The sequence below is a fragment of the Protomyctophum parallelum genome, assembly GCF_964188405.1.
Source record: "Protomyctophum parallelum genome assembly, chromosome: 19".
In the NCBI taxonomy this organism is placed as follows: Eukaryota; Metazoa; Chordata; class Actinopteri; order Myctophiformes; family Myctophidae; genus Protomyctophum; species Protomyctophum parallelum.
Genome location: NC_139717.1, coordinates 5,482,564 through 5,495,991, shown reverse-complemented (window position 1 = coordinate 5,495,991; position 13,428 = coordinate 5,482,564). Strand labels below are relative to the sequence as shown.

The window sequence follows — 13,428 nt, the reverse complement described above, 5'->3', positions numbered from 1 at the left end:
CTGAGTTGAAATTGTTCATGTGGCATTTCGTCCTCGGCCTAGTGGGAATGTGGGTGCACAATTTCATGGAAATCACGCGATGTGTTCATGATTTGCAGCATTTTGTTTGAAACTGAGCACTCCTGTGAACTTTGGAAGCCAATCTTAACCAATCAGGATGGAGTCTGAGAAATCTGAAAGACCGGTTTCGTTGAATGGCTCTAGAGAGACTGTACCAATTTGCGTGATGTTTGGACAAAATCTGTAGGTGTACTGTACAAAAACTTGTTTTGCACAAAGCGGCCTCCTGGTGGCGCTATAACAGGCCGTTCTGGAAAGTTTGGGGCAGAGGTTCATCGTTGGCATCCAGGGAGTGTGTGTGCAAAATTTGGCATCGACCGGGTTAACGGTGGCCGAGATTAGCTGCTCACGGACACACACACACACACACACGGACTGACGGACGGAGTGCAAAACATACTCTCCCCCCATGCCTTCGGCCTGGTGGAGACAAATATTGATGAACAAAGGCAGCTGCTCCTCAAACTCCCAATAAAGGAAAAACTGTTCAGAGAGCGCATTTAAAATATTGTGCCGTTTTTTATTTTTGTGTAAAAATCACACAGCTGCTAGTTGACTCTGCAGAGATACATCCATGCAGTTAAACATCTAGGATCCCACAGCCAAGAGAGAAGGAATTAAATAGAATATTCTTTCGCCGTTAGTCAGCAATTAATGCAAATTTACATATGAGTTCAAAAGTGTGTATCATACAATATACAACACAGACCTGGCAGCAAACAATAGTCAATCTCCCATCAAACACACCGTTTTGATTGATTGGGACTGGGGATGATTTCATAGGTTGCACTGTGCCAGGAAAGATCGATCAATCGAAAACAGAAGGATTTAAAGGGGATATGAACAGTATTTCCTCCAGGTCTGAAAACAATCCAACACACACAGACACACACACACACACACACACACACACACACACACACACACTTACACCCCAATTACATCATCATTCTGGACAGCAGAAAAAGAAGGCGAGCCTTGGTACAACAATGAGGAAGAAAGAGGTCAGTCAGTCACCATGGAAACCTGAATGCCGATTGGGGGAAAGTAAGGCTTTTCGAGGACAAGGTTCTTCCAAAGAACAAAACCACAAACAGGAACCTCCAGAAACATAGAAGAATATACGATGAAGATACAAAAGGGGACAGCGATAAGAGATCATTTTAAAGGTAAGCGGCACAAAAACCTCTTCAAACTAGTTCTCAAGTTATACTATGAAAATTAAAAACAAAAACTTTTAGTGGTTCACGTTATTTTTTTTCCTTCTTAAAGCAACCATTTGCTGAATACAGGAGACAGGGGATGATGATGTGTGGGTTAACAACACCAGGGGAAAGGAGGACAGACATGAAAGGAGACAGGGGGGGGGGGGGGGGGGGGCGGGTCAACTGGGGTTCAAAGTTCAAAGTGCAGTTGGGTCATTCAGGTCTCCGCTTCAGTTGACTGGTGTCCATTTGGTAGGTCTGCAGGCTTCATCCAAGGTCCAATGAGGGGGATTTTTGACAGGCATCAAGAGAGAGCCAAGACTGGCAGATTATGCCCGATGCTCTTTTTCCCCCTACACCAAACATCTTTGCCAGAAATATATTTACATGTGCACAACGCCTTGCATTGTGAGCTTGTAAATCTGCTATTTTCGGTTGAATAGAGATCCTAGGATTCAAGTGGTTAATGTAAAAAACAAATATCCTGTATATATCCACTGTAGTACCTCCGAGGACTGCCTAAGGGTCCCGGAGCCCCTGTTGAAGACCACTGATCTAGTGTCTTGAAGTCTGTCAGTACAAGATTAAAGCCAGGAACAGTGGAAATGGTGGGTTTCTCTGCTTCTCAATGGACTAGACGAATGAAAGAAAGTCAAGTACAAAGTTCGTAAAATAGGAAATCTGGTGCTAAATAACTTTAGCAATTTGCAATAGCAGATCTACAACATCACAAAGCATTGCATTGCTCATGAGCTTGTACATTTGCTATTTTTTTGAACATTTCTGATTTTTGGGGAGGAAATGTTCGTCTATAATGACACGCCCAAGGTAGGAACGCCAGGGTGTTACGGACAAATGTTTGATCCTCCGAGTTGTGTTCAAATTGTCAAGAAAAGCTGGAAGATCTGTTTAGTTGTTGGTGGTAGTGAAAATTGGCCAGGTAGAGAGCATGAGCTACTACGTTCAGTCACTCGTTAGGAGGTTCAGTCAATCTAAACGGACCGATTCCAAACACTGTAACATTACTACTGAACAGAATGAAGACAGGAGAGGACACTCGTTCCATTACGTGCCGTCTATGTAAATGTCACCTGTCTTATACCGTTTACACGCACGCACACACCAACCGCTCACAAAATCATGTACACAAGAAGAAATGGAGGGGAAGACACACACACACACACACACACACCCCCCAACAGACAGGGACATAGGCACAGTCACAGATGCACGCATAACACATAACACAATCTCTATGCCTCTCTTTTTCAGTCTTCAAACAGCAGCAGTGTGGGCCGGCTCAGACCACAGTAGCGGTGGGATGGCGGTCTTAAAACACTCCCGACTGCATCACAGTCAGCCCGTGGTCCAAACTGACTGCATCACAGTCAGCCCGTGGTCCAAACTGCTTGCATTTCTTAAGGAAAACAAAAAAGTGCCAAAGTATGTAACATCCACCTGCCCCACCACACTCTCCCTGGTAGGACTACAGCAGTGGTAAGACTCCAGCACTGGTTCTCAAACCTTTTCATTTCAAGGACCCCCGTAACTCAGAGTGTACAGATGGACCAATTTGGTTGCATCTGTAGACTCGAGTTACAGACCTGTAAGGGTCCATATAGAATCCCCTCAAGGTACCCTGAGGGTCCCTGGACCCCACTTTGAGAACCACTGGACTACGGTATGCTCACACTGCTTGCCATTGATATGCGTATAGTGTGTGTGTGTGTGTGTGTGTGTGTGTGTGTCTGTCTCAGCAGTACGGCCATGGCAGGTCAAGTCTCCAGAGAAAAGCAGGGTACAACAGAAGCCCCCCTGCGTGCACTTTGCTTCAGTCAAAAACATACACAGGTTACAGATGGGAGAAAGGTCTGAGCTGCTCCAGTTGAACCTCAAGGGATATCCTCTCCTCCAGCAGGTCCTGACAATGACAATAACACATGGTTTGGCACCAATGAGTCTATTGTGTGTAATGACCATTAATAAGGAATTAATCCACATGCAACTAAAATGGTACAGTAGATTGTGTGTGTGTGTGTGTGTGTTAGAGATGCAACCGATCCGATATTATATCGGTATCGGCCTCCGATCCAGCTTAATTAATGTATCGGAGATCGGATTTGATACACCGATACACGCTCCGATACAGGAGGGGGGGACACGTGTTTAATGTTTACAGTCCGTCCTGCACAGAGAGTGCAGTGAGCGAATCCAACCTCCAGTATGTACAGACTGCAAACAGAGACTATAGAAAAAAGCCCCACTAAGGTGCAATATGCAAGAGAATGGAATCACTTACAGACTTAACAGTAATAAAAGTATAAAGTTTACCCGTCATCGCACGGATGATGACAGATCAGTCAAATCACTGCATGCTCAGTTCAGTTGTGTGGTGGAGCCTATCATCTATAGCTGCGTTCTGACATTGTTGATGAGATTGCTCTTGTAATCTATTCTTCTGCTATATATTTACTGCACACACGTGCTGTTTAGCGCTATGTGATTCAATCTTTGTAACTTTATTATTGCCATTGAAAAAAATGCTGCTGTGACGACGACGATGATGATGAAGAATAAGCACGTCGTCGTCGCGGTAAAATCCGTCTTTATATAATTGGCTCAGTTATCAAACCATGACATTGTTGTCAGAAGCTCAAACACTGATTCAGATTGTAAGTGTAGTGCAATTCTTAAGACAGACAGAGTTTGCAAACTAAAGTAGCAACACAACACCAGCTAGCACCATAACAAACGTCCTGAGGTATTTCTTTTCTCCCCGAGTTCTGTCGGTAAGGCTCAGGGCTTTTGTCACATGAAAGCGGAGCTGATTCCCGGCATCGCATTAGGGGTAAAAAGGTACCACGTGTATATAGCAATAATAATAATAATTATTATTATTATTATTAATAATAAACCATAGAATGAATTAACAGGTTACATGCAGGCATCACTTTAGGGGTAAAAATGTACCTTTGCACATAATAATAATCCATAGTATTAATTAACAGGTTGCCATTCCCTTAAGGTTTACAGGTTAAACAGTTCATATTCTTATTTTTACAGGTTAAACACTTAACCATAAACATCCCCTCTTTGAATTTTTTTGTATTCATTTGTTTTGCTATGTAGCCTACAGCAAATATCGGATCGGCAAATATCGGATATGGGGAAATTTCTAAATTAATATATCGGATCGGAATTGAAAAATCAGTATCGTTGCATCTCTAGTGTGTGTGTGTGTGTGTGTGTCCATCCATTGTACCTTCAGTTGTTGTTGCAGTTCACTGTTGAGTCGTGCCAGAACTGTGTTGGTCTCCTTGTTTCTCCTGATGGATGCTTGGATGGATTTCTTATCCTTCCCTACTGACCTGAGATGAAAACACACAGCCACATTACACACATCACCAATCTCACAGGATACTCTATGTTTCATAACACCATGCCAAAGATCTACGGGATCCGCACGTAATTCCGACGAAGCATTAGTCCGACATGCGGGAACCGCTCGAACACGCGCTGCTCCCGTGCTTGTGGTTAGGGTTTGAGGTAGGTTGTCGTTTGTCGGACCAATGACTAGTCTGAACTAAGTACTGCACCCTTGCACCCAGATGTACACCCATCGCAGTTGCAGCTATAATTTGTAGTAGTCTTTGTGAATAAAGACGTTTATGGGTATGTGATGAATGATCACCCAGCATTCGCCGTTGCTTGATTATTGAATATAAGGATTTCACAACTTCCAGTGATGGCTGTAGAGTTGTGTACCTGCTGATGGAAGGTTGAGTGGCCAGGACGGCGGCGATGAGGTTAGACTTCTGTGGGCCGTGCGGCTCGTCTTCTGGTCGAAGTTCGTCTTCAGACTTCAACCTCCGACGCACTGGCTTGGGCGGAGGGGCCAGGGGTCCCGACGAACCCTTGGCCTGAAGGAACAACAAAACAGTGTTGGCTTAGGTTTATTTGGGCTGGTAGATCCTACCCATGTCATGCATAAGGACTAAATGGAAAACTTAAAAAAAAAAAGAAGAAAAGGATATACATATATGTGTTAATCATTGAACACATTGAATCACTGAACCACAGTATGATATGACTGAGTGAATGGAAATGGAAACATACAGAGTTTACAGTGGCTGTGCTTCTGTCCTCGGCCAGACTGTCACTCTTGACTGCTCTCAAAGGACCGGCTCCCTCTTCCACCTGAAGACAGGACAACGTTGGGATGGTAGAAATGAGGGGTTATCAGCTATAGGGAGCAGAAAAGATAGTGAGTTGATCCTAAAAATATGTTTTGATTTGTTTCCAGATTCTTATCATACTGTGAATAACAAAGGCATCCATTGTAAATGGATGTATCTAATTTCACGGGGGATAATATTATTGAACTTAAACAGTATGGGCTGTACCCTGCATATTATATAATATTATTATATATATTATAATATATTATATAATATTATTGAACTTAAACAGTATGGGCTGTACCCTGCATATTATATAATATTATTATATACATTATAATATATTATATAATATTATTGAACTTAAACAGTATGGGCTGTACCCTGCATATTATATAATATTATTATATACATTATAATATATTATATAATATTATTGAACTTAAACAGTATGGGCTGTACCCTGCATATTCTGACACTGACTAAGACTTGAACGTTGCTTTGCTATCTCTTGACCTCACACTCAACGCAGACAACAGGTCCCGCTGTGAAACTGAACGCCACAATCTCAGAGATGACCAGGAAATATAGTGGATGCTGCACCGTGTGTACCGTGTGATCACCCACCTGTCCAGTCTCGTTGAGCATGTCGACCTCGGGCAGGCTGGACGGCTGCTCGGATGTGGCAAACGTCTGGAACTGGCTGAAGTCTGCGAAGTTGGGCTGTTGGGGGATCTGATGGGGGGAGGTGGTGGTGGTGGTGGTGGTGAGGGCCACGCCGGCCCCTGGCACACCCTCCACGTCGCCTCTGAGTCCGCTGTGGGGGCCTGACATCTACAGATGGACAAAGAGAATGAAAAGAACCTCTGAGTCCGCTGTGGGGGCCTGACATCTACAGATGGACAAAGAGAATGAAAAGAACCTCTGAGTCCGCTGTGGGGGCCTGACATCTACAGATGGACAAAGAGAATGAAAAGAACCTGCCAGGGTGTCGACTTGCATTCTGCAACATTCTGGGTATTAAGAGTGTTGGAACTAAACATCAGTAAATTGTTCTACTGTTCACATCATGTTTATTTCACAATTTCTGTTGTGGAACATGTGGAACATTAAAGTTTGTCGGTGTGTGTGTGTGTGTGTGTGTGTGTGTGTGTGTACCTTACCTGTGTGGGCAGAGGTCTAGGAGGTACAGCGGGAGGGTAGGCTGTGTGTGTGTGTGTGTGTGTGTGTGTGTGTGTGTGTGTGTGTGTGTACCTTACCTGTGTGGGCAGAGGTCTAGGAGGTACAGCGGGAGGGTAGGCTGTGTGTGTGTGTGTGTGTGTGTGTGTGTACCTTACCTGTGTGGGCAGAGGTCTAGGAGGTACAGCGGGGGGGTAGGCTACCGTGCCAGGCGTTGGTTGCCCTGCTGTGGGCACGGCGCTGAAGCTGCGGTTCATGTCTAAGGAGGAGGAGCGGGAGTGCGAGGGGTGGGGGCGGGGTGGAGGAGGGGGTGGAGCCACCACCTTCAGAGGCTCCGGTGACGTGCCCGACTGAGACCTGAGGAGCACACACACACACACACACACACAGTAGCAGTGTTGATTTTGTGGATTAAAACTATGACAGAAGATGTTCGGCGACTACCACGAAAACTAAATAAAAAAAAAGCTATGATTACTAAAACTGAGACTAAATATATTGATAATTTTGTCAACAAATAAAAACTAGATGAAATGTCAGGGGACTAGTGGAAAAGAGGTCCAGTATACAACTAAAAGACAAGTAATTTAATGTTTGGTTGCTCTCCAGTGTTGCACTGATCGGCTATTTTGGATAGCCGTGATAACCATGATTTGTGATGATAACCATGATGATGAAGTACTGTCAAGGTCCACAGCCAGTATTTCCACTGTACTATATCCTCCCCTCTCTTATTTAGCAGATAACGTACTGCTAGAGCTCGTTTTGGCTAGCCTGGTTAATAAACCAGACCGAATCAGACGTTGGCAAAAAATAAATTGCCTGCCGGCGGATTACGGTCTGGAGAGGCTCAATTGTACACCCATTTCCTACACCAGAGAAATGGGGCGGCCAATCGGGACACGGAATGCAATATGGGCGGGCTTTGGTACAGTGACTTTCAATGCTTGAGACCTTTGACTGACAGTAGCTCTGACCAATTGCGTCAAAGAGAAAATGTTTCAACCCGCCCCCTGGAAATGAAATCCAAGCTGAGCCTCCCCAGACTAATATCCCGCGGTCCGTGCAATATTAGTCTGGTTTATTAACCAGGCTACGTTTTGGCACGACGACATCCGAAGCATCAAGCATATTGAGAGATCTCCAACAGCCACTCACCTTTGTCTCGTGATGGGCTCTTGGTCTGAGGTGAAAGAATCTGAACTGCTGTAGCCATCACCTGTATGGAGAAACCAGGGCCACAGAGTTGAGATGCAATTAGAAAACCAGCCTGCTAACTTATAGACAATTGTGTAACCAGCAACTTATGATCGACAAACACTCAAGAAACAGGGTCTTGCTTAAGAACCCATTTTGGGCGGGAACCCCTTTTGGCGTTAGCATTATGTTATGCTTTAGCTATTTTTGAAAAATCGAAGAACGACTGACATAGAAACATAGCTTGTTCAAGCATAATTTTCAAACAGACATTTTTAGAATCTGATCTCAGGTCAGAATGGGTTATTTATCCCTTTGAGGGACTCACCGACTGTGTTGGCAGCTACGAACTTGATGGAGGCGGCTAGTTTGGCTTCTTCAGACAACTCTGGAGGCTGGGTCAGTAGTGGACTGGTAGGGCCTGCATGGTCTAGAGGACGAATCAGAGGCTGGGTCAGTAGTGGACTGGTAGGGCCTGCATGGTCTAGAGCAGGGGTTCCCAAACTTTTTTGGACCAGGTACCCCTTTTGGGGTAGCTATTTTTCCAGGTACCCCCTCATCCTCGCAACACAGATAACAATATATTTACAACCACAAGCAGTGTTTCCTGCAGGAAAAAGCTTTGGCATGGTGCTGGGCGCAGGCCGCACTGGGGCCTTCTTGCGTCGAACATTTTGATTAATTAATTAATTTGATTCAATAATTAATGAATAAGATTAATAAATTAAGATTGATTTGTATTATTGCTCTTGTATTGCTATTGGAGACACTGGGGGGACACTGGGCAGGCACTGGGGAGGCACTGGGGAGACACTGGGGAGGCACTCGGGAGGCACTCAGGGAGGCACTGGGGAGGCACTCGGGGGGGACACTGGGGAGGCACTCAGGGGGACACTGGGGAGGCACTGAGTGGACACTGGGGAGGCACTGGGAAGGCACTGAGGGGACACTGGGGAGGCACTGGGAAGGCACTGGGGAGGCACTGGGGAGACACTCGGGGACGCTGGGTAGGCACTGGGGAGGCACTCGGCTGGTCACTGGGGAGGCACTCAGGGGGACACTGGGGAGGCACTGGGAAGGCACTGGGGAGACACTGGGGAGACACTGGGGAGGCACTGGGGAGACACTGGGGAGACACTGGGGAGCATGGGGAGGCACTCAGGGGGACACTGGGGAGACACTGGGGAGCATGGGGAGGCACTCAGGGGGACACTGGGGAGGCACTGGGGAGGTACTGAGGGGACACTGGGGAGACACTGGGGAGGCACTGGGGAGACACTGGGGAGGCACTGGGGAGACACTGGGGAGGCACTGGGGAGGCACTGGGGAGACACTGGGGAGACACTGGGGAGGCACTCAGGGGGACACTGGGGAGGCACTGGGGGGACACTGGGGAGGCACTCAGGGGGACACTGGGGAGGCACTGGGGAGGCACTGGGGAAGCACTGAGGGGACACTGCAGGCACTGGGAAGGCACTGGGGAGGCACTGGGGAGAAACTGCAGCCACTGGGGAGACATTGGGGAGGTACTGGGCAGACACTGCAGGGAAGACACTGGGGTGGCACTTGGGGAGGCACTGGGGAGGTACTGGACATTTCATATCACACACACACACCATGATTCACAAGCCCCCTTTTTTTTTTGAGGGGGCTTGGGTACCCCCTGGCTATGCGTCGCGTACCCCTAGGGGTCCGCGGACCCCACTTTGGGAACCGCTGGTCTAGAGGACGAATCAGAGGCTGGGTCAGTAGTGGACTGGTAGGGCCTGCGTGGTCTAGAGGACGAATCAGAGGCTGGGTCAGTAGTGGACTGGTAGGGCCTGCGTGGTCTAGAGGACGAATCAGAGGCTGGGTCAGTAGTGGACTGGTAGGGCCTGCGTGGTCTAGAGGACCAATCAGAGGCTGGGTCAGTAGTGGACTGGTAGGGCCTGCGTGGTCTAGAGGACCAATCAGAGGCTGGGTCAGTAGTGGACTGGTAGGGCCTGCGTGGTCTAGAGGACCAATCAGAGGCTGGGTCAGTAGTGGACTGGAGGGCCTGCGTGGTCTAGAGGACCAAACAACAAGCATTGAGGGTTTTGACTCACTTTCCACCTTGAACACTGTGGTGGTTGTGACGCTTCTAAAACACTGCGTTTGTTGAGAATACCATTATGGCTAAAACGGCTAATAAAATACTTTTTAGGTAGATGGGACACCGCACACACACACTACTGTGTGTGTGTGTGTGTGTGTGTGTGTGTGTGTGTGTGTGTGTGTGGTATGTGGTATGTGGAAGGAGTTTGTCTCACCACTGCCTGTCCTCTTCAGCTCCATCTCCTGCATGTGGATCTTACTGGGAGTCATCCGAATGGGCACTGGGTGGACGATGGCTGTGTCCTGAAGGACAGACGGATTAAGGTAGACCAGAGAGAGACACACAAGGTAAGACACAGGACAGACAGACAGACAGACTGACTGTAACATCAAGAATGGCTTTGGAAACAGCTAAACAAAAACCCAAAGTTTGAAGTCTTTCCAAGAGCATGGCAATAGAATGTTTGCAGAAATATTTTGCAATATGATTCTCCTACGGTACTGTAACGAATTACAATATATCAAAAAAGGTTCAAACGTGACTTGCTTGCTTTTAGAAAAACAAAAATACTCCTACACTCTTTGTTAATCACATAAACCCTTTGCGATCCTACATAGCAATTTGTTTTATATATTTGCACACTTGTTGAAAAAGAATCTTTAAAATAGCATATCTATAAGCTCACAACGTGTCGTATTATGACACATTGCAGATCTTCTATTTTTGCTACTACTAATTTATTTAACTAAAAGTAAATGGGACTTAAAGGTATATTCAGTGATTTCACTTAATTCAAATATCACTTATTTTTTTGTTTTGTTGTGATAATCCTCCCTACTATAGAGTGTGCTGGCCATATAAGGAGTTCCTCCCTGTCCCCAGTTAACCCCTGGGGGTCAAAAAACCTTAGGTTTCGTTTTTGACTCTCTATCCTGATTGGACGAAAGGCTGGGTCCCACAGCCAAAAACAAAACCTAAGGTTTTTTGAGTGAAATCACTGAATATACCTTTAAGTGGTCAATAGATGGATCCAACATTTACAATGCTGTCTCCTTTATTTCCAGAATGCACTCATATTTTCCAACTGTTAGCCTGTGACTCCCCTCTGTTCTTCACTCAGCTATTATACCCATTATGCAATCTGTTCACTGGCAACAAAATGATACAAAACATGGATATTCAAACGGTGGAAGGCCCTTCACGCGATTGCTGGGTGCCACCATGGAAAAGGTGACCAATAGAGCTAAGCAAGCCAAATCTAAAAGAACACCATGCAGTGAATGCCATAGACAGAATTACAATGAGGGATCTGAGGAAGAAAGGTTGTGAGAGCGAGAGAGAGAGAGAGAGAGAGAGAGAGAGAGAAAAGAGATGAAATCAAAGTAGAAGAGGGAGAGAGTGATGGAGAGAGCTAGAGGCAGAGAGAGAGAGAGAGAGGTGAGAGGAGATCCTCCAGAGAGGGTTAATATGGGTCAATTGATGGAGATACCATGCATACTAACTGATTGGACTTACAGGGTCAGCTGGTGCAATGTTAGAGTACTAACTGATACTACATACTACATACTACATACTACATACTACATACTACATACTAACTGATGTGACTTACAGGGTCAGCTGGTGCAATGTTAGAGTCAAACTGGGTCAGAGTTTGTGAGCTGGAGGAGCGCTCACTAAAGGTTTCCCACTGCTGCAGGGACAGACACAACAGTGAGACAAAACAAACAAACACGTCAGTCAGCAAGCCACGTCACAGACACATTATCACATCACCAGTCTGTAGCGCTGTCTGTAAGCACAGTCACAGACACATTATCACATCACCAGTCTGTAGCGCTGTCTGTAAGCACAGTCACAGACACATTATCACATCACCAGTCTGTAGCGCTGTCTGTAAGCACAGTCACAGACACATTATCACATCACCAGTCTGTAGCGCTGTCTGTAAGCACAGTCACAGACACATTATCACATCACCAGTCTGTAGCGCTGTCTGTAAGCACAGTCACATCACACATTATCACATCACCAGTCTGTAGCGCTGACGTCAGTCACCGGCGTGGTGACATGGTTGTGACCACCTACATCCACTCTTTGAATGCTTTGGGTTTTGTCAGGTTCTTTTTGAGTGGTGCAACCACTCCTACAACCAGCAATGTCCGTGTACCTGTGTGTATGTGTGTAGTCATGAGCACGAGGGGGTTGTGCGCATGCGTGAAATTGGAACGACACGAATATGTGACTTATTAATACCAGTAGGGGGCGCCAGAAACAGAGAGAGGGGTATGCTGTGCCTGCTGCCTGCTAATGAGAGAGAGAGAGAGAGAGAGAAGTTGCACCACTCGGTTCACACAGGTGTGATTTTTACATAGTGTCCAAATTCTAAGCCAATGGTTTTTCTCGTAATATACTAGTGCCACAAAGCACCAAATTATGTGGTATACGTCACTACAATCAGCTACCTTCAGAATTACAGATTGATTGCACTGGATAAATGTAATCTCTTATATCATACAATTACAATCTGAGTTTACGTTGCCGTTGTCATCAGCAAATGTGCCTTCATGAACAGAAAACGTTTATGCTACCTTCTAGGGTTCTCATGAATAGTCAAAGTTATACCTTTTGGGTATCCATTGATGATAAGTAGTCAAATGTTTTATGTAGCAAAGAATGTCAGCACAACCACTGCAGATCTTGCAGAATTTAAATACTTTCTTGCTACGGTACTTATAGATGTTACTACTAGTACTAGCAAACGTATAATGTCAGTGTTTAAATCTGAATGTACTTATAGATGTTACTACTAGTACTAGCAAACGTATAATGTCAGTGTTTAAATCTGAATGTACTTATAGATGTTACTACTAGTACTAGCAAACGTATAATGTCAGTGTTTAAATCTGAATGTACTTATAGATGTTACTACTAGTACTAGCAAACGTATAATGTCAGTGTTTAAATCTGAATGTAATCTCTTTACTTATAGATGTTACTACTAGTACTAGCAAACGTATAATGTCAGTGTTTAAATCTGAATGTAATCTCTTTACTTATAGATGTTACTACTAGTACTAGCAAACGTATAATGTCAGTGTTTAAATCTGAATGTAATCTCTTTACTTATAGATGTTACTACTAGTACTAGCAAACGTATAATGTCAGTGTTTAAATCTGAATGTAATCTCTTTACTTATAGATGTTACTACTAGTACTAGCAAACGTATAATGGCAGTGTTTAAATCCGAATGTAATCTCTTTACTTATAGATGTTACTACTAGTACTAGCAAACGTATAATGTCAGTGTTTAAATCTGAATGTAATCTCTTTACTTATAGATGTTACTACTAGTACTAGCAAACGTATAATGTCAGTGTTTAAATCTGAATGTAATCTCTTTACTTATAGATGTTACTACTAGTACTAGCAAACGTATAATGGCAGTGTTTAAATCCGAATGTAATCTCTTTACTTATAGATGTTACTACTAGTACTAGCAAACGTATAATGGCAGTGTTTAAATCCGAATGT

General features: G+C 45.0%; 1 protein-coding gene across 3 annotated transcripts in view; it reads right to left on the bottom strand.

The window, feature by feature from the left end:
- Window positions 1–578: 578 nt before the first annotated feature.
- LOC310877138 (ralBP1-associated Eps domain-containing protein 1-like) overlaps window positions 579–13,428 on the bottom strand; it is a 35,766-nt gene continuing 22,916 nt past the window's right edge. For 2 of the 3 annotated variants that reach the window (XM_083790867.1, XM_083790868.1), the window contains exons 10-19: window positions 11,506–11,586; window positions 10,108–10,195; window positions 8,148–8,249; window positions 7,781–7,841; window positions 6,781–6,979; window positions 6,071–6,277; window positions 5,382–5,462; window positions 5,031–5,185; window positions 4,528–4,633; window positions 579–3,186 (exon numbers count right to left, since the gene is read on the bottom strand). In XM_083790867.1, the coding sequence (XP_083646993.1) occupies window positions 3,118–3,186; window positions 4,528–4,633; window positions 5,031–5,185; window positions 5,382–5,462; window positions 6,071–6,277; window positions 6,781–6,979; window positions 7,781–7,841; window positions 8,148–8,249; window positions 10,108–10,195; window positions 11,506–11,586 (1,149 nt within the window). In that variant the 3' untranslated portion in view covers window positions 579–3,117. The remainder of the gene's footprint in view (window positions 3,187–4,527; window positions 4,634–5,030; window positions 5,186–5,381; window positions 5,463–6,070; window positions 6,278–6,780; window positions 6,980–7,780; window positions 7,842–8,147; window positions 8,250–10,107; window positions 10,196–11,505; window positions 11,587–13,428) is intronic. The other variant, XM_083790869.1, reaches the window with a different exon arrangement.